Here is a 24,483-nt window from a genome sequence, read left to right as displayed (position 1 = left end):
TTTTTCACTTCACACCAGTACTCCACTCACGAAACACGAACTTGGAAAAATGCCGGGAGGCGCGCGGTTGCCTCATGGTTAGTGCGCTCGCCTCCGGTGACATTCTGTTGTGTTCTTGGGCAACATATTACTCTCACAGTGCCTCTCTCCACCTAGGTGTATATTAATATGGGCACCGGTGAATGTAATGTTGTGTGTAATCCTGCGATGGACTAGCACCTCATGCAAGGGGGAGTAGAAATATTCCAAGTCGCTTCATGCTACGGAAACCGGGATAAGCTCCGGCCTGATTTGTATGCAGACTTTGACTTTGAAAAAAAAAGAAGGAAAGAAAAAAAAAAGAAAAAGAAAAAGTCAGGATAAAACTTGTTTTACAGTGAATTCTACCTGATTCTCAATGGGAGGGCGTTAAACAGTTCGGAGTTGTCCCCTCCCCGTTCCACGGAGTTCTTGTTCATTCACGGAGTTCTTGTTCATTCAACTTTGATGCTGTGTTTAGTTGGCGAAATATTAATTCGGCGGTATTTATATATACAGTCTGTGTATGTTGTCAACCAGTTTAGCGTCCGAATAGCTAGAGTTTATTGATTTTGAACTGATTAATTACTGACTGATATATCAGGTTTATTATAAATAATTTGTATATCATTCTATGCATATTACAACCTGGCCTAGCAAATCTGCAAACTACAAATTCTGCTGCTTCTTTAACAGTCGGTCAAGAACTGACAATTTTGAATCAAGAGGAAGTCAACCAAGAACATGTACCACGGTCACCGGTGAGCTTTCCACGCTCTGGTCCACGAGTAAGCTTCGCGAGGTGCTCAAGACGTTGTTTCAGTCAGTTCCAGGTGACACCCCTCATACTGTGGGAACTAAACCAAGTTTCAGGTTTTCCGGTGCACTTTCGTCTGTCTCGATTTCGTAGATTAGAGATATAAAAGCTACGAGGGAATCAACGGTGAGTATGATTAATAGCCTCCGGCATACCAGACTCATATCTAAAACACAATCTTTGAGTAACTGGAAAAAAGGGAGTTATTCGTCTAATCCAAGACGTAGAGTCGCTGCTGGACTGGCTGGTATCATTTTGCAGACACGAATTGTCTGATCGACCAATACCACCCTTAAGACGGAAAAACCCTACCGCATTTTTTTTCGCTGTTGCATATAAAATCAGAGATTTTTGATAGTTGATTTTTGCGACTAGATTTCGCAGATTTCGTACCCAATGTGTAACCAGTGCGTATAGTTTGTGGAGGAATTGAGGTCGTCTGGGTATACTTCGCGAAAGTTTGGTTTGCGTAGTGTACAACTGTATGTGATCGAATTACAAAATCGTTATCTATTGTTCCGTTGTAAGGTATAACAAAGAAGACTATCAAAACGCTTTACCAACGAGGCGCTAATTCGAAGCGCAATGTATTTAGTGCAAATCTCACACCGTGGAATGTTTGTATTTGCTCCAGTATGCGAGAAAATATTTATACAGGCCACCGGGCTAATTGCAAAATAAGAATGCATGTACGCGGACTTTGAACTCATGAAGTCAGATTTTGGAATCTTAATGCAAAAAACCGCAAGAGTTTCTAATTTCATACGTCAAATGATGGCTGATGCAGTACAGAGGAATAAAGGTAGTTAAGAAGTCTATCATTATTTCGTTACGTTTCCTGCGGAAGTGTCACGTCGTATACGTAACCACAATTTTCACATCACGAAAACATTGGACAAGACGGTGCTCTTAGGTTGCGTGAAAAAGTGGGACTTCATTTGTCACATTTTAGAAAGTGGAGTGAGTCACTGCCTGTCTGGTGTACAAATTTCTCGTGTTCAAGTAGCAACGGCATAAAGCATGTCTCTTATCAGACATAATAAGAAATAATTTAGATCGTTATCAAAAGGTATTTTGCGGCGGAAGGGAACTGACTGAAATGAAGAGCTGGTTGATGCAAGTTTTCAACGGGAGAAAATTCAGCGCGCGTTTTCACGATGATCTGTAGTGCAATCGTGTTATTTGCGTGAAATCTGTTTTTAAAAACTCAGCAAACACTATTAGCTAGTTAGCGTGCAAAGCTATGTTGGCTTAAACGCGGAGCAAACAAACATTGGGAGAGTGACTTTTTTTAGAAAGATCTGGTGGAAGAGTGCAGATCGTTTTTCCCACACAATTGTGTCACATCGTATCTGTGCTTTTATTTTAGGAAACCCGTATCGGTTTACTTTCTAAACAACCAAGAATGCTGATTGGCTGCTGAACAATAGTGATTAAAAAAAACTGATGATCTGTTAAATTAGCCATCCCGTCAGTCAATTAATGTCAATTACGGCTAAAAAATGAGAGAACAAAGATCTAATCGTAATCGAGTGACAGCATTTTTGAGCTCTCGCTGAAAAACGCTGTTCACTTTTACAGTATCGTCTTAACAAGAGTGCCAGACGTGCCGAGTACTGGTTAATCCCATAGCTTGAGAACAATTGGTTGTATGAAATATCTCCAAAAGGGTTTGTACAGCTTCTGTCAGCCTCTGGAAGATTTTTGAGGAGAATAAAGGCGCAGCAGGGATTTGCATTTAACGAGATCGTATCGCAACGAATTGGCAGAGAGCCTTGGACCAAAACACCAGCAGTTGTGTAACAGAGGCAGCTTAAAGTTCAAGGTTTTGCGGAGCCTCTAAAGAGGGCTAAAACACAAATCTGACTTCAACAAGTACCCAAGGGCCACGGTGTAGAGAATGCGAGCATAAGGGTAAGTCGAAGGAATAGTTTTCACTTTATACAGCGGGGAAAGTGATTCAGTTCTGATTATATATACTCGTTAACATGCGCGATTTTTAAGACCTCACGTACAGAAAATTCGCGTGAGGAATTCTCTTCTGGAATGATCTACTCAAACAAATTCGAGCTTGTGTGAAAGTAAATATCAAAGCGTCGCTTTCTCTGACTAGATGAATGCAAGTGAGTGATGGTAGCGACTTTTTCACCCGCACTTTTAATCCGTTTGACTGCAATACAATGATGAAGATGTGATCCAATGTAGCGATTAAACAAGGACAACAACCCAAACAAGCACCAATTCTTCCCTATTCTCTTGTTCAAATTTGCTCATATCTTCCTGTATTGTTCCATTGTCGAATTTTGTTTTACTTTCTATTCATTTAAGTAGCCATAACAACTTCCTGTGGGTTAAGATTTTTGACAAAGAAATGGACAAAGGTGCTTGTTTGGTCAGGAGCGGACATTTCTCGAGCGGGTGTCAGCGTTTTCAAAGCTTGCGCCGCGCAAAGAGTGCCGAATCATTTTAAAGCGACCGTCTGATGGCTAATCCTGGACACCGCGATTTTTCTTCATCTAAAATGTGTTTCATATTTTCGTTGAATACGTGACATCTTTCGTTGTTGAAATATTGTAGGTGTTCAGATTAGGCAGACAAACAAAAGGGTGACAGTGTGTTTAGTAATTGCTAAATTCCTTTGCTTGAAAATGAACAACAACAAATAAGTGTCAAAGAAGCGAATAGAGCTAGGCAGTTTTTTTAAGAAATGCGCCCATGTGATCTTGCGGTCATGACATGCAAGGTATTTCAATTTCTAAGTCTCAAGTGTTGGTTGATATTTCCCGTATCGCCTGGCGCTTCAACCGGCGTTCAATGTTTACAGCACGGACTTCTCGAGCAGAGCTTTTAATTAGTGTCTACGCTTTTGATAGAGCAACACTTGGAGCGACAAAAATTAAATCAAGCAAGAGACGTTTTGGAGATAAGGAGCGATAAAAGAGGTGTAGAATCTTATATTTATCTTCGTATTTCCTTTCAGTGAGATCACTGGGTCAGATTTGTGGTATGAACGGTATTTGACACCACTTTTGCAGTTCTGTCAGCTCTATCATTCGACACTCGAACAATATATGACTTCCTTGCTATCTTTTCGCTAACACATTGATACCCCGGGTCACTCAAAGAAAAGGATCATCAGGCGTCTTTTATCGAGTCAAAATAACCGCTCTTACAGCCAGAGTATCCAGCAAATGCTTTTGGTTGAAATTTTAGATGCGTTCGATCTGCTCTATGTCCGGTAATGCTATGCCGAAGACACTGAAAACTGATAAAGTGGATGCACGGTCAGATAAAACTGCGTTGATTTTGTAGTTTAAAGGGTTTTTTTTTTTTATTGAATCAAAAGGTTTTCTCATTTGCTATTTTTTAGACCTATATTGTTGAATTTTCGTTTTAATAGCTACTGAAGGACAACTTCTTCTTTCAGCTTTGCTCAGCATGTGGTGAACTGATGACTAGAAATGTCATTCTCAATGAAATTCATAGCCGCGCAGCTTGCGGGAAATATACACGATGCCAAGTCCTCGTTTACGACACGTTTTCCATGTTGTAACACATAGAACGTGCAGAAATATGTTTTTTTTTTTAAATAGTCACATTATTCATGAATTCAGATGACCATGAATTTATTGCAATTGCAAAGATAAACGTAAAAAACAAAACAAAACAAAACAAAAAAAAATTGAATTCTTTCCAGAATAAGGGTCAAATAAATCTGCCTGATCTGCCATGTATCGCCGCCTTAAATACACTTCTCCTCTTCTTCCTTGTACAATTTGGCGACTAAGCGGTGCAACGCTTGCCAGAGAAGAGACTAAAAAGGCTAATAAGCTATTAATCATCATTCTGAACTGGAAAATACAGTTAATCCTTGTTTTTCTAAGTCTTGTAAGCCAATGGAAGTATTCGAAATTGATGACTCTAGTCTCTCACTTCATTTTTTTGAGGTGCCAAAAGTATAATAACGCTACAAAGACGTAAATAGGCGGAAACGTTGACCTGAAACACGTAATATAGTCTAATAAGGGATCAGGGAACCAGCAATGCTTATTTCTGTCACAAACCTTACTCAGAGAAGATCACTGCGCTTTTTGCAAATTTCAATTTAATGTGAGTTTATTTTTATAGAGCAGATTATAATAAACACCCATTTTGTACCGCTTATACATTGGGAACAAATGCACTGAAGGTAAAGTATTTATCGATCAGTTATGCAGCTTTCACAGACTTGGAGAAAATGTGAAAGCACATGTTATAATACTACATACCAAAATGGTTTTATTATCAGAAAGACTTAAAAAAATCGATTTCCTATAAGGAATAGGGGTCACAGAGCTGCTGTGACATGTAAAAAGAAAAAACAACGAAGAAAAACATTTCTCGGAAATTGGAATAACTCCAAAAACAAGCGTGCTGTTAGGTGAAAGCGATCATGGAAAGTAATGTAAACAAGTTCTGAAGTTATCACCGACATAGCTTGCATTCCAACTGCTGAGAGTAAAATGCTGTTATTTGTCTGAGTGTGTGAAGACCGTAACAGAGAGCTTAAGTGAATCGGTTTATTGAACTTTCAGAGATGACAGTCATTTGTCACGTTTTGTTGCTATTCACTTTGTGGAATTTCTTTGGGAGTGGATTGAAGGTTTATAGGATTCGCTGGATTAGAGGTATAAACTCTTAAGAATCAAAATTATGGCGTTTCCTGTAAAAAACTCCTTCACGAACTCGTGTAAGTATGGCCTTTCAGCGCGACCCGAACACTACCCCAACTCAACGACATTTCAGCAAACATTACCTTTTGGGCTTAATGCTGCGATTTGTAAACTCGTTGCGAATATCCATACGTGGCTATCCTTCGTTGAATTTATGTACGTGAGATTGTTTCTGCGCGTAATCCAGACTCGATGGCGCCGCGGAACAAAATCTTCATTTTAATGGCCTTGTTCTGGTGTAAGTTCTAAATAAAGCTCTGCCTGACACACCCTGACGTATCATATCGTCTTACATGAAGTGTGGACAATTTCGATGGATAAAGAAAACTGTAAAAAGCATTAAACAATGGACAGTACGCGTGGTTAAGCAGAAAAACAAGCTCAAAACAAGTTTTGTTGCTGGACCGGAATGAACGACAAAAATAACCTCAAGGGAGTGAGAATTAGTGGTTAAGCGCTTATTTCCGTGAAGCGTAGAGGAAAAACAAATACATGCGCCCTGCCATTCCCTAGCCTCGTCAAGGAACTGAATCATATCCTGAGATTGACATAATATCTTTCTTGGAAACAAAGAAAAACTTCACATTTCTACACAAGTTAGGTGGAGGTATTTTCCGAGACACTTTATTTGGAATTGAGGCAATAAATAAAGACGAACTCGCAAAATCAACCCGCCAGGTTGAATGTGGTTGCCTGCAATGATACAGACATCAGAATACTGGGGCAGGGAGGGGCAGGGGAGCGCCAGAGGGGGAGGGGGAACTAGAATTCTCGTCCGTTTGGTCATGGTTTCGTGTAGGTCGAGGTTGCGTGCCTAGACTTAAGACTGAGGGCGGTAAAGCGAGTTAGCGGTTCCTTCTTTGTTTTCTGGAACAAGTCTCAAGTTAAAGTGGGATTTTGGTTTTAGTTGTCACTTTAAACAGATCAGCCAATTTTTTCTCGGATTTGCTTCGTTGGTTCTTTTACTCTGCGCTTACAACTAGCGAGGTCACGTATCGCAGCCAAACACAGAACTGGACGTTGGTGGTGGGGTTGTTTTTCGTTTGAAGGCAGTTTTACTGGAAAATATCAGGTGGACATAAAAAGGCTCCACGGAAAAAACTCACTGGCGGACGCCACAGAGTATTGACTGAGGTAGGAATAAGATTTTAAAGATGACTTCCCAAAGGCACGCGTTGCAGACTGTTTATCAATAAGCTGTATAAACAAGTTCTCTATTGAGTCAGGCCAATAATCTTGCTTCATGGAAAGATTACAAAAATTACCGTCTCAGCTGGGAGATAAGAAGCCTCCTGGAACAAAAGAATTGATGTTGTCTTGATTTTCATCTCAACGTTATGTCGGACCCTGCCGAGAGATTTTCATTCGCGAAAATATTGACTTACATGATTGAGGTATCATGGAACAATGCCAATGTTAAAGATCACTTCGTTGGAACACTATGATAAGCATAAGTTGCCCTTGAAGTCGCGATCTTAATTTTCAATTCTAGCCGTTTACCACGGTCTTCCATTAAAAGTCATTAACACAATTTTGCGCCGCTGAGGTCTGTCGAAAATAACTTACGTTACTCGTTTTCTTACCAGTGACTGTATAGATATTGAGAGAACAAATTGGATGTGAATCACTATTGGGAGTTTGAAGACTTAACTCTGTTTGAGAACAACCTGGGAGGGTAAGAAAATAATTTTCAAAAGCGTAGCTTAGGCGGCGTAAAAGCTATAGGTGGTCTGGAATGGAGAAACAGGGGGAAAAGCTCCTATTTATAAAATTTTAAAAAAGGGTTACGAAAATCCCTTGAAGAATGCCTAAAGAAATTTTATCAACTGGTCAATCTTGACAGTTATCAAACGTTCAGAGAAAATATTGGATAATTTGATTTTGATTGATTTTCAACTGTTGAAGCACGCTATTTAGTGGGATTAAACAAACAAACGATAAAACTGTTTTCATTTAGAACTACCGGAAGTTTGATATCTTTTACCCCAAGTTTTGCTTACTCGATCCCTGTATCCCTTATGCTCTCTCTGGCGCAGCAGCTTTTGAAAATTCTGGCATCATAACTGACTGCATTGGTCATTTTGCGTCGTTGTGAGAAAAAAATTCCAGGCACCCTTAGGAGCTTGTTAAATGTACGAATTCCTTTTCAAATTACTAGTTACAATTTGTCAATTATTCGTGACAGTAATTAAATAATTTTGTATACCTGAATTGCCGCACATATCTGAGTTTATGGAGTCCTTTAATGTTGATTAATTAATTACATGTCATCGAAAGGAAAGCTATGAACAGCTGCTACTGAGAAAGCAAACTCCTTCAACGATTTGATGTGTCGTATATTATGGCACTTGAATAAACATACACTTCCTATAATAATGAGTTTGAATTTGAGAAAGAACCTGTCTTTCTCGCTTACTACAACTTCTGAACATATAGACTCTCTTTACTTTGGATTTTGCAGGCATTTTTTTACGTTTCCTTCGGAAAGGTGCTATTTTCGGGCAGTGAAAACATGTACGGTTTATGGGCCGATCCTACTGTTAAACACCATCACGAAAATGCCAAAAATAAAAAAAAGTACCCAATTTTTACCAGATAAGAAACATTTTTGGTGGGTTTTGTTTGCGTTTTTGTGTAATAAAAAATACAAGTGAATCACTCATTGAGCTTTATAATCTGTAGTTTCTTCTTCTGACTTGGATGTCTCAGCAACTTTTGAGGTCTCGGATTTCGGAATCTTAAATAACAACCGCCAAGTTGCATCCGGCCTTACGTGTTTTCGTGGGCACATAACTTTTGGAGGTTGGTTACTTTTGAAACTTTACAGAATGTCTTCGAAAGTTGAAACCTAGACTTTGATTTTCGTTTTCCTCTCTAATCTGGAAGTCTGGACCCGGCTTTATCTTCGGAGGAGAGTTATAAATTATGACTACAAATATCCGTCATTAATTTTCTCTCTCAATATTGTCTTATTTGCAACATGGCATTTGTATGTTTTTTATGCCTTTTAACATTATCAAGCAAATTCTTTGATTGAAGAAAGAAATAATTGACATGATTAAAATATCTTCAGCTCGTGCAATCTCTTATCTGAAATATCTTCTTCTCTAGTGGAGAGGAATTAATTCGAACTCAAATTTTGAAGTGGGTAATTAATTACTGTCGTCTTTGCCGGAATGCCTAAATTTGATTCTGGGGAAGGTCGAAGTCATTAGTACATGTATCTACATGTATGTATGGGTACAATCGTTTATTTCTTTGGGCGTGAACTGGCGTTTGCATACCCCAAGGTTGGTACATTTTATTTAACAAGTGCTATCGTTGTACCGTTTATGGACGGTGTAATCAAGTCTGGGCGGGAACACAAGTAAATTACATTATGATTCTTCAGAGTTCATCCGAGAGGTTTGCCTTGGTTTTGCACGTGAATTAACGCACACTCAATTTTCTAATTGCTTCTGCAATATTAATTTATGTCATCGTTGTCGCTTTTATGGTAGCCGTATTCGATATCTAAATTCCAGCGGGAATAAATAAAATACAAAAAGAAAAAAAGTTTGAGAATAGAGAGCCACCCAACGCAAGACCTCGCAGTGGACTGTTGCCAGATCTCTTCTCAGCTGTGGTAAGAAACGCACTTGCCACACTTAACTGTTTGTTTGTTTGTTTTTTTGTAAATAGAGCGCCACTCAAAGCAAGACCCTGTATAGTAGTGGCCTATTGCCAGATCTTTTCTCGGCTTAAGTTAGAAATGCACGTGCAAGATTTAAGACTTAAGGTCACTTTTGTCGTAGTACGAATACACGTTTTTTTTTTTCTTTAACTTTTTTTTCGCACATACTCATTTTTTTTGGACACGAACCGAACGTATATCGGTATTTTTGGTCACCCAGTAGTAAAAATTGCCACTTCTGTGAGAGTTCTCAAAGGTTTATTTCAGTTTGGGCGCGAACGCAGAGAGTCCAGAGAAGAGGCAGGCCTGAATAGGTTTGTTTTTTAAACGACAACAAAAAACAGGTCGAGGCATGAAAGACAAATCAAAATGCACAAATAGACTTGTCAAAAGCGTTAAAACACTTTCAATCGCAGCTTTGAAAAACTAACTAGTTTTCCTTGATGTTTTGCATACGATTGTTTAGACAAATCTTTGGTGGTTTATCAAAACAGTTCCGATATTTTTTAATCGTCTAATATTTATCGCTCCAAGAAAATTTAGATGATGGTTGTGAAAGGATTGTAAAAAACGCATGGGCTCTGTCAGGTTATGCACATTCTTTTCCCCATTTCATTTTCATTTCATTTCATTTCTTCTTCCCTACCAATTTTCTCTTCGAGCATTTTGGCACGGCATTCATTAACCCATAAAACCTAATCTGTCTCATGCGCAGCCTCGGTAAAATAATACCAAGCGATCCTTATTTGAAAAGCTGTCTCTGTATGTTCGGGGTCGCAGAGATGGGAGTGAACTTTAGACCAACTGGGCTCATTAATTACATTACATTGTTTCACTGCGTTCGCCTGGGAAAGTGACCTCAGAGAGCATTCTAGTAAAAAAAAGATTCGTCACTGTTCGGCATAGCACGCAATATATTTACGGTTTCAATCTAATTGTGGTCATTTCTTTCAGCGCTATAATCCGGTTGTGGGCGCCCAACCTTGCTAGCGATATGCCGGCTAAAAATCTCGTGAAGTACATGCACTATCCCCAGATAAACAATTTAGCGTCCAATGTCAACCTCTTATCAGTGATTTCCAGTGCGAGATAACGCAATGACAGTCACTTCGCAGGTCCTTGTAAGGCAAATGCAAGTAAAGGGAACATTCCATGTGAATACCGATGAAAGTAATTGGGTAAAAAGATGTTTTATTGCGATTCAGCAATCATGTTATTCTAAGCATAGCCTTGTAAAAAACTTCTAGACAGTTAATTAAGGGCTGTTTACTGAACGGTAAATTTTACCACAAGAGTGATCTGATGAAGTGACATTCAGTTCTTCCAAACAGATTACTGCCGCCATTGTTATTAAACCTATTAACACAGGTTAAAACTGTGTTTTTAATTTGACGCGGATAAGTTCTGAAGAGATACGAATATCACAATCTTTATTTTCTCCAGTCATGTTCAAAAAGCACATGATCAAATTTACGCTATGGATTATCTTTTACAGGTGCTTTCAAGACAATTTAGCGGCAGAAAAAAGTTCTGTTCATGTGAGATGGAAGTCAAATACTTGTTCTTTCTCCTACTTGTGTGTTTAGCAAATTTTCAAGGTGAGTTTATGTGATGTTGTCTTTTTACTGGGTAAGACTTTCTATCATAACATAGTTAACATTAAGAACAAGCCAGGAAAGTGATATTTTGTGGCGCCTGAAATAACAAACATAGTTGAATTGAACGCTCACAACAAAGTGATTTAAGTTTTTAATAATTATAACATGCGGTGTTTCTGGAGAAATCCAACCAAATTTTGTTTCTGTTTTCGTTCGGCTTCACTGTTCAGCAAAAGAACCTTATTCCTATAAAAATTGTTGTGTTAGAAAATTCAACTTCTAAAAAGATATTTGTACATGTACGTTTCTGTGGCCTAAAACCATAAATTAGAGGGGACCAAAAACGGAACGGCCGGGAAAATCTTTTCAAACCGTTCTTTGCTTTTTACCTCGGGTCATTTTTTTTTTTCTATGTCAGATGCCAGTCGAAAATTCTGGTTCCCGGACAACCAGAGGGTTTTGTTTAATTAAAACATGGTTAACAAGAACTTAATCGAACTTGACAGCCATTTATTTCTCAGGTGAATTCGATAAAATTTTCTTCCGGGGATCTAATCAAGTGAAAAGACTTCCATGCCTTAATCAAAGAGGGTGGACTAACAAAAACGAAAACGGAAATTTGATTTTGTGCAAGAACCTACAGCTAAACATATGAAAGACATGGATGGCTATATATAAACACAGCAAGGAAGAAGATTGATTACAATATCGAAAGCTTGAAAACGAACACGCGAGGCGGATTAGATGTTTCTCAAGTTTGCCTGCAAATTCCTTTGGAACATTTTCAAACATATTGTTACAACATGATTTTTATTTCGGTGAGAAATTCTTTGCATAGTTATTGCGAGTTCATAAAGTTCTTCTTTTTTCCAGTAGATCAGGAAAAAAATTTCTTCAGTATTTTAAAGTTCAGTTGGCGATAGTGAAACTTAGTAAACTGTTTCGGTGGGCCGTTTATCTTGTCCGCCTGAGTTAAGTCTATAAATTTTAACAAAGTGAAGGCCAGAGGTGAATTGCCTATCTTATGAAATATGCTATTGCTTTGGTGTAATAGATAGTACTATATAAAATTGCGCGGTAATCTGACATAACAGAGATAACATCGCGGTTTTGGCATCAACTTTGTAAGTTCTGTTTATTAACGCACATTGCCTTTGACATAGAATCATTAATTAAGAACGTCTTGGAAACACCTCTGCGACATGTATTTTTCTTAGTCTCATTTCATTGATCGGCGTATTATTAAGGTTAGCAGAAGTTTTCGGAAATCTTACTTAAAAGTCGTGACCACGAAAAAAGTTTATAGAATGCATAACCACTCAAATGTGTGAAACAGAATTTGTGAAAATTAAGAGCCTCTCCACCCCGTGTCTTCAAAAAACAAGACTTTTCCATGCAGGAAGACTTGAATTGAAATTAAATACAGCGAAGGATGGTCGAGTTACGTTTTGTTTTATTGTTATATATCACATTAGATTTGAGGTCAATTACTGAATAAACCATCTGGCAGAACTGATTAAAGTATGTTTAGTGCTCCACAAGTCAGAAACAGATGTTCAAACAAGATGCCAAATGCACATGCGCGATGCGTGATTCAATAACTTTTATGAAATTTCCTAAGTTATATAACGCGACCATGCCTGGGCATGAGGGGATTCTTGTGGTGACTTTCTTAATATTATATCAATGAACTTTTTCGAACATAAATTTGGTCACAGGAAAAAATTAACTCCATCACGAGGGAAGGTTTTTGCATTCAATTTAACAACTTCAATTCCCTAAGTTTAAACGGCATTTAGATTGTTTATTGTGTTGTACAAACTCTAAAATCCCTGAATCCTTAAAAGCTCAAATCTGTTTCCATTTTTCGTTCATCTTGCACTCCTTATTTCTCCTTGCAGTTGTATTTGGTGCCCTGTCAAAAGTTACTGTTAAAGAAGGAGAAAATGCGACCCTGCCTTGTAGTACTTCCTTCCAAGGAGGAATCTTGTACAAAACGACCTGGTTTAAAGGAACACAAAAGCTCATGGTTATCCAAACTGCAAGAACCCCAGGCCTTCCACCTTCCATTTACAAATATTCTCAGCGAAAAAATCCGTATTCCCTAGTTGGTCAACAATCTCTTTGGTTAACTGGGGTCGATCGACATGATCATGGTAACTACTCTTGCACTGCCGTTTATCTGCTGCATAATTTTGACTTCAAGAGCGTCAAAGAAGACGTCATGCTGCTAGTGAAAGGTAAGACTAAAGACTAATCTTTGTTTACAATATTTAGCTCATTAGCGTAAGCGATTCATTGTCGTTCTAGCTTCAAAATTATCAGTTCTGAATATTGAAAGGGCATAGCACGATTAACTTTGCCAAGGAACTTAAGCCCGATGCGTTGAATATTTTTTTCCTCTTGGCGAGATACGAGGTATTTTAATAGACATTTTTCCCTAGGCAATCCGTTTCCTTACTTTTTGTGACTTCACAATTATTTTTTCCGAAGCAAGATCTCGCATTTCCTCAGTCATTTCTGATGCGGCGTATCACTCTAAACCGAACCGTTCGTATGCTTAACAACAAACAGCAACAACAACATCAACAACAACAACAACAACAACAACAACAACATCAACAACATCAACAACAACAACAACAACAACATCGAGAGCAACAACAGCAACAGCATTTCTTTGACCCATGTTTGCGACAACGGACCCCCCCCCCCCGGGGGGTACTCCCTTGTATGGGCTATAATAGGTATGTGCAGCCCCAATGGGTATGTTTTTTTCAGCCATTTTGGTCATAAATAGGGTATGGTCTTTGCTTTCTAGTCTTGAATTGTGAATTCTTTTAGAAGAAGCTACTTTTTCATCATTATTGATAAGAACATCAACAAAAGCCCTTCATAAATGTTTGGGGCAACTGTGCCAGCCACAACAGTCATAAATAGGGTATCAAATTTTTGGCTAGGTCATAAATAGGGTAGGGAAAATCGCAGATTTTGGTCATAAATACATGTTGGGAAAGGTTTTTGGGAAGCGGGCCGCACACCCCCCACCCAACTTTTCAGGGAGTACCCCCCCGGGAGATGGAATAACATCCTACTCAACGACATTTTACATACATAGTTGTAATGACACAAAATAGAAAAGAATAATCTGACCACACACTACAACGCGTAACATGCTATCACAATCCGCGAGTTAAAAATGTTTGAAATTGTTCTCGGTCAACGAGAAACCTGTTTTCAAATTTCAGCCCATCCCATAATTAGCACCACAAGTCCATCGATTCAAAATATTACCAAATCGGAAAAAGCACATGATCTCAAGCTCCATTGCAGCGTCAGTGCTTTTCCAAAGGCTGGCCCTACTTGGCAGAGAATTGATGGACAGCTTCCAATCGACAGGACCAATCAGGAACCCAATGGCACGCTGTTGATTAGGGATGTGTCTGCAGAGGACAGTGGGACATACATCTGCGCCGCTTCCAACGAACTTGGAGAGGATCAAGTGAACTTCACTGTCACCATCTTTGGTAACTAAAATAATTCTTCGTATTTATATCGTGAACATGAAAAGGAATTTTCTTTTCATGACTGTTTCACCAGGGATTCTTGTCACACTCAGAAGTAATCTGAGGTTCTGACGTAAAGATGGTGTGAGAATTAACATTTTTAGAGGAAAAAAAAAACAAACAAGCGATTCTCCTATCGTTTTTGCCCGTGTTTCTATCAAGTTATGGAAACACTTGCAAAAGTTTGAGAAAATAGTGGGGAAAAAGTCGCCCTCGACTCGTGTTCCCAACACACTTCTAGTTCTCCCAGAGTTCCACTATTTTTTTATAACTGGATGAACACAAATTTTATAACGCCACGGTGGCCATATTGTGAAATTTATCTCTTTGGAGGAAACGAGTTCTTGACTTTTCCAATTGCACTCGTTTACAATCTTTGGGAAAACTAATGCGGCTACTGTGATAAGCCTTATACTGAAAAGTGGTTCTAGAGAAGCTGTTTTTGAAGTAAAAAAAACCTCTGCATACAATCTAGGGCGAGAAGAATGAAACTGGTGCTTCAAGGATGAACTAATCTGATGTCATTATGTCAGACGTAGTCTCTCTCGCCTCTGATAAGTTTTCTCAGTTGAATATACAATGAAAAATACCTTTGCGGTTCTTCAGTTTAGTACTCAAGGCAATTTTTTAACTCCGCAGAACAACCTAGAATCTTTGGAAAGCGAAACTTTCACGCCAATGTCGGTGAGGCAGCCAAGTTGATTTGCGTTTCTCGCGGAAATCCTAACCCGGCGTTCACGTGGTCCTGGAATAATGCTGATAACAACACTATTACTATCAGACAAGGCGAGGAAATAAGTGGGTACAGCGTGACAACGTTACATGGTAACACAACGAGCCAGAGCACTCTTGAGATTGTGAAGGTCACGGAAGAATCGTGGACGATCTATACGTGTGAAGTGGTCAACGCTATTGGAACAAGTACTGCTTATATCTCCCTTTCGGGAAAAAGTAAGTTCTTTTTTATTGTGTGACGTTGTGTCGTGATGTTAAAAAGATACCGCTGTGAAAGAGACTTACTAAACAGCGATCAGGATGCAGTTTCTCCTGAGAATGCTCAATACAGAGTAATACTTATAAGTAATGAGAATAAAGGAGCTGATCACTGTCTACTGTAGAAATTAATATTTAAACAAATTGTCCAAAATGGTACAATAAAAAATGCGTGGAGAACTTTACAGAGAATTCGCAATATAATCAGCCCTTCATTTTTTTTCCAGCTCGTCCAGAAAGTCCAACTATTCTGTCCGTTGAGACTAGTGTTACAGGTGCAGTGGTCACGTGGAAATTTGGCGACGATGGGGGCCTGGAGCTGACCGCTTTAAAACTCCAGTACAAGAAGGACTCTCAAAGTGACTGGCAGGAGATTCAGATCAAGCCGCCAAACAAAGTCAAGTACATTATCATGGACCTCGAGCCCAACACCAACTATAAGTTCCGTATCCTAGCAACCAACAGCCTGGGTACCAGTCCTCCTAGTTCAATTTATCTTAAGACCACGAAATCGGGTACGTGAGCGTTTTGTAATACCGGTTTGAAAGGTTCGCTCAATTTTTCAAATATTTCTCCTTCCTTTTTCAAGTCATGATCTATGTTAATTTTTATCGAGTCATAGCCGTTTAGTATTCGCCCATTAAGACCTATTTAGTGTTTCACTACCTAAGAGTATGTTATTTTTAAGCTTTCTATGATAGCGCAACAAATCATAACATCACTAATATATCGCGAGCTAGTCGACAGCGACCGATATCCGTAATGTTATCTAGGGACATAACTAGTATGATCGCTTACCGGAGATTAAGAGAGACGACCTACTCGCTTAGGTAGTACTAATAATATTTGTATTTTTGTCCATCTTTCTATTTTTCTTTTTGATATGACTGCATTAACCCAAGGAAGCACGGAAAGCCGCAAAACTCTAGAACAAAACTTTATTTTTCAAATCGGCACTCTTAATCCCCACGATATCAACGAACGCTTTTCATTCAACTAATTTATTCTGTTGCTTTTCATGTTACCATGCGCCAACCAATAGCATAGCTCCATCCTTCTGTATATAAACCACACACAACCCACAGTTCCTCGATTCGCTCCGACGAAGGGCTAACGCTCGAAACGTCAGCTTTCGAATCTCTTTACGGGGGCTAATTTACGTTGTCAACCCAGTTGATAAAACCAAATTATCCTGTTATACTCCCCACTACAGTTTCTTTAGAAACTTACCTCCTCTATGCATTAAACCAAGCTTATCTCTTGCAGAATCCAACACCAGTGCGCATGCCAAGAAAGGTCTTGCCGCACTCACTGACAACATGACAGTGCTGATCGCGGCTGTCGTCGGAGGGTTTCTCGTCATCATTATTGCAATCATTGGAGTGTTCTGTTTTGTCAGAAAAGTGCACAAGAACAGCACCCCGAGAAATACACCAGTGAACAGCCGTCCAACAAGCCAACGGGAACAAGCTGAAATGACCTCGGTAAGGGCGCTAAACTCTTGTAAAGACCCTATAAGTTTATTAGATTTTTGCTTGTTAATGTTGTTGGTTGATGTTGTTACTTGTTAGTGTTCAGGGGCCCGTTTCTCGAAAGCACCGGAAACTTTTCGGGCCTGAAAAACCATAGCAAAATCTCCAAACTTACGATTACAGAGCTGTTTTATTCACCTGTTCTTAATATGAACAGCGGTTCCCTTCATACAAGAAGTTTCAGGCGTATACACATCTCCGTTTTTAGATACAGATGAACTACAAAATGGCTTTACGGGCTCGAAAAGTTTCCGGGGCTTTCGAGAAACGGGCCCCTGATCAATGAACACGTGCCATGATCGGGTTTGGTCACATTGCACGAGACTTCATACAAACACACAGTTATTACGTGTAGTTGCATTTTGTTGGGAAAGTGATCGCTTTTTGTGGGGTAAACAGAAAATGTTCTGTGCTTTCGGAAAACATGGAAAATGGTTGCTTCTTGCTCACATATTTACGTGATGCAAATACTTGAGGAAGTTGAGGAGAATTCGGCAAGAAACCACTCGGCTGTGGCTCGGATTCAATAATCATCTTTACTATAATTTCATTACACTTTTCTATGGTAACGCCCTGGGAAATCAAACCATTATAATTGGGTTTCCTTTCATGTGGGTTAGTTCTTTCACATCATATCAGTGAAACGACCAGTGTATAGTGGATTTGACTTTCATAACTTATAGTCCAATCTGATATTCGCAGAGCCACAGCAGAAACAAATTGAATAACCCAGAGTTTCGTAACGGCAACAACGAGCCATCTATCATGCGCGATTTATTGGATTGAAAACTTACGTTTTTCCTGTTATTTTCTCATTTCTTAGTTATTGACCCATACCATTCCAAATATACCCCTTCCTCAACCCCTCGTGGAACAGGGAGCCACGGCAAGCCAGTTATCCAACAACCCCTGGGAATTTCCACGTAACAGAGTTGACTTGCAAGTGGTTCTGGGATCCGGCGCGTTTGGCCTGGTAATGAAAGCTCAGGCGCAGGGCATCAAGGGATGCGTGGGTAAAATGTATGTCGCTGTAAAGATTGTCAAAGGCAAGTATTTTACACGACACTACATTGATACCATGAGAACAGTTGTGTCTAATTTAAAAATCCGTTTGATATTTAATGTAAAAAGCATGTTAAGTGTGGCGCTTCCTACTAGAGCCCATAAATCGAAATATTCACGCTGACAAGGCTAGTTTAATTAATGAACTTTATGGCCACGGAATGGGAGCGAATATCTTGTATTCTTGTGCAATGAGGTGCGCTTTCTGCTGGACCGTGTTTTCCCACTCGAACTTGTTTTAACATGGGAAATAACGTTCTTTGAATGCTTCCGGTAACATGTTCCCCTGAAGTTTCCACCAGTTGTATGTTTTCCTGGGCTTTCCACCGTTTTCGAATTTCCCTTACTTGTTAGTGTGACACTATGTTCCGAACTTGCTCAGTATTAGATACATGAATTCCCGCGCTTCCACCCGCTAACTGTTCCCCACGTACAAGTTTTCCCGCGCTTTCGATCAGTTACCTGTTTTCCTGCTATTAGGGGTTAAGCGTATCAATTAAGTTTACAGCTGTAGTTATCTGCTCTGTAATTGCTTTAATTTTTAAAATAATGTAACCATCATCAAACAGCGTAATGCACAGTTGTTCAATTATTGACTTTCATTTCTTATTGCTCTCTTAGAAAATGACAGTGAAACAGCCAGGAGAGACCTCCTAGCAGAGTTAGAACTCCTTAAACTGATCGAACCGCATCCTAATGTTATCGGTTTATTGGGATGCTGTACCAGGACAGGTTAGTTTAACTCACAAATAAATACCCGTTAACCATTCTCCCGTTATGTACCATTCTTTTTCTTTTTGAAGACAGAACAGTTTCCTGGCTCTCGGAAGGTGGCTACCGACCAAAAAGCTATGATGTTTAAACTACACTTATTTAGCAAATTTTATTTTAGTGAAAGATTTAAGCGACAATTTTGCATGATTTAGATCATGAAGTTGCTAAATCTGCTAAATTACTAGTAGTTGTTACACTAACGTGTTTACTGTACACTCATGTTTACCCTTGTGCCCGTGCGGAATGGTGTAGACAGCGTAAAGTCTGGTAGCGGTGTAGCTCTTAGAATTGTGAACTTATGAGTGTTCGCTTCTTTAAGCTTCTGAACATGATTTCAAATTGTTTTGATTCTCAGCGATATCTTTTCCTAGTAAACTATATTTCACAGTCAGTCATAATTCGAGTGACCTTGATAAAGCGCTTTTCATCGATCAGTCATCCATAATCCATCTTATTAAGCCATAGGACGCAAAAGTCCTCCACAGTCTCTCTCAGCCAGAGAGGTCTTGTGTCACCTTTCAGAATTCAGTCAGGTCAGGCGCATGTACTTAAGTTCTTTCTCCGCTGACTTTCTCCAACTTTTCCTTGACCTACACCATTGCCTTTTTCCTCTGCTGTCCGTAACTTGTAAACCTGCTTTAGCAACGCCGGTCAACGACACGCAATGAAAATACAGGTCTGGAAGAGGTGCGGGTGTACTGGAAAATTAAGGTAGCTGTTTTAATTTTACCCAACAGAACCGTTGATGGTAATAGTGGAATTCTGCGCGTATGGCGACCTTCAGAGTTATCTCCGTCACTGTCGTGGAGTGGAAGACAAATATTATGAAGACTTGTACAAAGTTCCCGCGGATAAACTGGGCTCTAGGGATCTCCTATCGTTTGCCATTCAGACTGCAAGAGGCATGGCACATCTGGCTGGCATGAAGGTACGAGTAATACGGAGGTCTGGGCTCTAGCTTGGCCGGGGTCTTTTCTCTGACAGTGTTTCTCTCTACCCGGGGATGTTGTCGGCACCATAATACCATGATATAAGACAACGATAGATAGAATACTGCAATTATTTTGCCTCAGGTGCTGGTTATAATGCGTTCTTTGAATTTGGAAACTGAAAATGAAAAAGGCATGGAGAGAATAAGAGGAATGCCTAACTCGTTCCCAGTTTCTATCCTCTTTCCTGACCTGGAGGCCAGGCTGTCAGAATTAAAATCAATTTGATTTTTTGGGTTATATTTTGGGTCACGAACAGGTGGTTCACAGAGATCTTGCCGCCAGGAATGTTTTAATTGACGAAAACAAAGTTTGTAAAGTCGCCGACTTCGGCTTCGCCAGGGACATCTACGTAGAAGATCATTACACGAGGAAGACACAAGTGAGTTTTGTTTACTTATTATTTTAGTTATTTGCTGCAAATATTTATTACATCTAACTGATTACCATGCATTTTATTAAGTCGAAACTTAGTAAACATCGTCATTATGATTATGCAATCGTCGCTTGTCGCATTCTGGGTTGACGAGCTAACAGTATTGAAAAAACTAGTGTTGGAATAAAAATAATGCATGTAAATGAAAAAAATATGTGAATTCAGTTTATTGTGGAAAAGGGTTTATGTCTGTGAATGTGATTAGACAGTTTATTTTCCCAGCTCAGATTATTTTGAATTGAGGCAATCATAGTTTCTAAGTACTTTTGCGCTTAAAAGCCAGTGCCGGTTTTTTTTTCTTTGTTCGTTTTGTGGTGTATATATTTTTATATGGTTTATATTTTCTTTCGGGCTCAAGGCGGGGGTTTTAAGTCTAAAAATATCACAAAGTGACATAAAATAGCAATCATATTATCACTTAGTGGGTCAGAGAAAGGGAAAATATATTTTCTGTTCTTTGCATAGGGTGGACGATTTCCAATCAAATGGATGGCCATAGAATCCCTTTTAGACGGAGTCTCCACATCAAAAAGCGATGTGTAAGTAGAACAGATGGTCTGTCGTTAAAAATATGGCAACTTTGCAATTAATATATCAAACACCAAAGACTGTTTTTGACCACATTTCCAAACACCGAGAAGAGTGTTGAAAACACGAGTCGTAGCTCGTAGCGTTCACAGCGCTTTTCAGTTTTAAATACATGTTTCGACAGTTACTTCTGTCATATCGTCAGTTATAACTAGAATGAATTTGAATATACAAGGTATTATACAAGTTTTATGCAATAGCTGTTACCTAGAATGACTTACAAAACGTACACGAATAAATTACCTGGAATTGAAAACAAAAGACGATGACAGAAGTTACTAGGAGAAGTTATTAGTGGCGTGCTGCTAACAAAAATTTTCATATTTTCATTTTTGTTCAGGTGGTCGTTCGGCATCGTTCTGTGGGAAATTGTTACATTAGGTAAGATTCATCGTTCAGATTATACTGAATAATCGCGATCATGTTTTAAAAATAATCAAATGATTTCTCCAATAGGTGCGTCTCCATATCCCGGCATGAACTCCCAAGAGGTGATCAACTTCCTGCAAGACAGCTACAGAATGGACAAGCCAAAACACTGCTCTGAAGAACTGTAAGTAATGTTAATTTGATGAGCAGCGCTTCAATGGTTGACGGATCATAATGAAGCTAATTTTTATAGGTCATGTCAGGCCTGTTTAATTTGTCGAAACAGACGACGGTTTGCGATCATCGGGATACACATATTAAGGATGAAAATCTATCTGTTTAATAATTTAAGGGATGCAGAGACACCAGTGAAAAGAACATGTATGTTAAAGGAGCCCAGACATGGTATTTTGAGTTATTTTGACTGCGCACAGAATTCCCTTAAAGTTGATGGAAACCTGAAAATAGTAGTTTGCTAAGATAGAAAGATACCAAAGAGATAATAATAAACCATAAAAGAACAAGGATGTTACAGGATGGAGAAGATTGACACGGATTACAGACGAAGAACTTGAAAAATTAGGCTAAAATTCTCAAGATGCGCAAATCGTGACGTAGCCTCTTTATGGTAACATGGAAGAAACCAGCAAGAAAGAACTTCGATTCCCGCTGGTTGCCAAGTCAACTTTAGAAAATCTAGTTTTATAATGTGTAAGATATATATCTTGTTAACCAATCGCGAGGGCCGTACTGCGAGAACATCGGCCCGATGTCTTGACAACACGGATCGAGCGCAGCAAGGAAATCTACCAGAAAATCTTCAAGAATGATCGTGTGGCATCATTCGGGATATTGGAGTGGCAATGAAGCAATCTCTTTGGTTGATCTTAGTTATTGGCCCTTTGAACTAACCTAGTCGTGTAATAAACATTGAATAGCACCAAACTTTAAACTGATCTTTATTTCTATTCAGAATCTGAAGGCTGAATTCGAGCTCAGTTTATATGGGTTATTGACCAAGTCTGAGGTCAAGATGGCTGGATATTGGCCAAGTTCTTTTTTTGCGAGTTTATGGACCGAGACGGAGTCGAGGTCCATAAACTCGCAAAAACAGAACGAGGCCAATATCCAGCCATCTTGACCGAACAAGCTTGGTCAATAAAGGATTTATTATATGGCTTTCGGGGAAATTTTTCTTGCGGGACACGGCGGGTAGTCCCGAGTGGGCAAGATAGCTCCATCTTGCCCGCTCGGGTAGCCAATCACACCGCAGGATTTGATTCATCTTGCCCGCTCGCGGAGCTAGCCATATAATAATCTCTGTTATTTTCTGGCTGTTTGTGCAACGATAGTGGTAACTGTTATTACTGAATGTGTATCCTAGGTACGTTCTCATGTTGGATTGTTGGCAAGTGGCCCCACAGCGAAGGCCAACATTCCCTGAGCTGTCTCAGCACCTCAGTAAAATGCTCAGTGACGAGAGGGTAGGTGTAACTTTTTGCTACTCAGGCCCCTTTTGAATATAACAAGGCAACCACTTTGTGAATCAAACACCTCACTCCCACCCGAAACAGTTACATAGAATGGTTCGAATAGGGGTGGGTCAAGTTTCGAGAAAATTGAAAACAATTGCTTGCGGAACCTGAAATATTTATTGCATGAAAAACCGTTTTTTTTTTTCACTTTAAGTTGTCGAGCCTTATTTAAGGAAAGAATGTAAGCAGTATTGGTTGTGTATCGAACCTCACTCAGATATCTAAATTGCTCGACTGATTTCTAAAATATCTCTTTTGGGGAAAACGAAATATTTTGGAAAAAACGATTATAAACTAAAACTCATCCTAGATACAGGATTGTTATGAAATTCAGTTTAAAATCGGCAGACGCCTTAATCTACATTTTTCATATTTCATCACGTCTTTTTGTGTCATATTGCCCAACTGGTCGTCAACAACTTAGGGGTTTTTTTGTACTTATCATTTCCTTCAGGAATACGTATCCTTGGGAATATACGAAGACAATATGTACATCAATTTTGACGGCTCTTCACTCACGGTGTAACTTCCTCGAGTCAACTGACACCGACAAGTGCATGACTTGATTGACACTTGTCAATCATTTTCGCTCCTGAGTTGACGGTAATTTTTGCTTGTCTCCAGGAATACATCGACATGCGAATGTACGAGGATCATTTGTACATTAATTTCGACAAGACGTCGGGGACTATGCCATCGAAATCAGGGAGCGCAAATCCTCATGAATCAGCCATGTGACATAAAAAAGTAATCATCCACGACTTCCCTTCACCTGCGAATTGACACTGAAAGAACCTTGCATTCATAATGAGAGAGCTGAAGAACACTGCTTGGTTGTGACAGTTGTGAAGAAAACCTCAGCTTGTTACTCCAGGAATCTCAGCCGCGCGAGTGCTTCGAGGACCGTCTTGGTAGACGCAGGGAATTTCAAAATGGCGCCAGCTAGCATGCAAAGAAAAGGAAAATGTATCATTTACACTTATGGAATCGAGATTTTGTCTCGACTTCTAACTTTATTATAAGGACAACAAGAAACATTTGAACACGTAAATTCGTTCCCGTCGAAATGTTTTGAAACAAACGCCATCTTGACTGTCTACCAAAACGTTCCCAGGCATCCTCGCGCACTGAGGTAGTGCCTAGTCTTCTCGTAGTTTCCAGAGTTGAGCATTGGTGTTGGCGTTACAATTGTAAAGCGGTGTGTTAAGACAACAGCATGCTCCCGGAATTGCGCCAAGGGAATTATGGACAATGGAGCATCGAAACGAACAGTAAAACAGAATTTGTAATTATGCTTTCCTAGACGTAAAGCTGGAATATATAGAATGCAGAAATGTTTATTATTTAAGAGGCTAAAAAATTATGTAGGGCAACGAATCAAGAGATAGAACAAAGGGAGAAACATTAACGGAACGGTTATGTTTGTCCGTTCTTTTTGTGTCAGCGTTCAAAATGGCGCGATGTTAGGTGTGTCACGTTTTAGTGACCAAACATTGTTCTTGTTTAAACTTCAAGAAATCTTAACTGACAAAAAAAAAAATTATGCTGGTTCACCTGCGTAAGTCATTAAATCTGTATAATTCCTTAGTAGAAAGTGTTTTGTCAAACCACTGTCAGAGAAACCTACCTGAACGAGCAAAGAGCACAAGGCATTGATGCTCGTTGTGAAATCTTCTTTTCATGAACAATAAAGTCTATGTAGAATTATAATTCATCAAATATTTTCGCTCGCGCGCGATTGGTCTAAACACATCGCGTGGCCGAATGTTCCCCGGCTAAAACTGGGGGATATCCGAGATTATAATCCATCAAATATTTTTG

General features: G+C 39.3%; 1 protein-coding gene across 3 annotated transcripts; it reads left to right on the top strand.

The window, feature by feature from the left end:
* Positions 1-2,352: 2,352 nt before the first annotated feature.
* LOC110049991 (fibroblast growth factor receptor 2-like) lies at positions 2,353-24,372 on the top strand. 3 transcript variants are annotated; one of them, XM_020755850.2, is made up of 16 exons: positions 2,353-2,749; positions 10,716-10,818; positions 12,720-13,058; positions 14,067-14,345; positions 15,024-15,335; positions 15,605-15,892; positions 16,644-16,861; positions 17,733-17,955; positions 18,593-18,703; positions 19,483-19,673; positions 19,994-20,116; positions 20,636-20,709; positions 21,099-21,139; positions 21,215-21,311; positions 22,512-22,611; positions 23,287-24,372. In XM_020755850.2, the coding sequence occupies exons 2-16, from the start codon at positions 10,764-10,766 to the stop codon at positions 23,398-23,400; spliced, it is 2,565 nt and encodes an 854-aa protein (XP_020611509.2). In that variant the 5' UTR covers positions 2,353-2,749; positions 10,716-10,763; the 3' UTR covers positions 23,401-24,372. The 3 variants fall into 3 exon arrangements, with proteins under 3 accessions (XP_020611509.2, XP_020611510.2, XP_020611511.2); XM_020755851.2 differs by lacking the exon at positions 2,353-2,749 and adding an exon at positions 6,367-6,681; XM_020755852.2 differs by lacking the exon at positions 2,353-2,749 and having other exon boundaries at positions 23,117-24,372.
* Positions 24,373-24,483: the final 111 nt, after the last annotated feature.

This window comes from Orbicella faveolata, unplaced genomic scaffold (assembly GCF_042242905.1).
Source record: "Orbicella faveolata isolate gen_17 unplaced genomic scaffold, um_ofav_v1 contig_13, whole genome shotgun sequence".
NCBI classification, from domain to species: Eukaryota; Metazoa; Cnidaria; class Anthozoa; order Scleractinia; family Merulinidae; genus Orbicella; species Orbicella faveolata.
This window is presented reverse-complemented; position numbering and strand designations above follow the sequence as displayed.

Bases quoted from the DNA above. Each gene is read 5' to 3' on its own strand.
- LOC110049991 (XM_020755850.2), top strand. From the start codon at position 10,764: ATGGAAGTCAAATACTTGTTCTTTCTCCTACTTGTGTGTTTAGCAAAT. The intron at 14,346-15,023 runs GTAACTAAAATA...TTAACTCCGCAG, and splicing joins CTTCACTGTCACCATCTTTG to AACAACCTAGAATCTTTGGA. The intron at 15,893-16,643 runs GTACGTGAGCGT...TATCTCTTGCAG, and splicing joins TCTTAAGACCACGAAATCGG to AATCCAACACCAGTGCGCAT.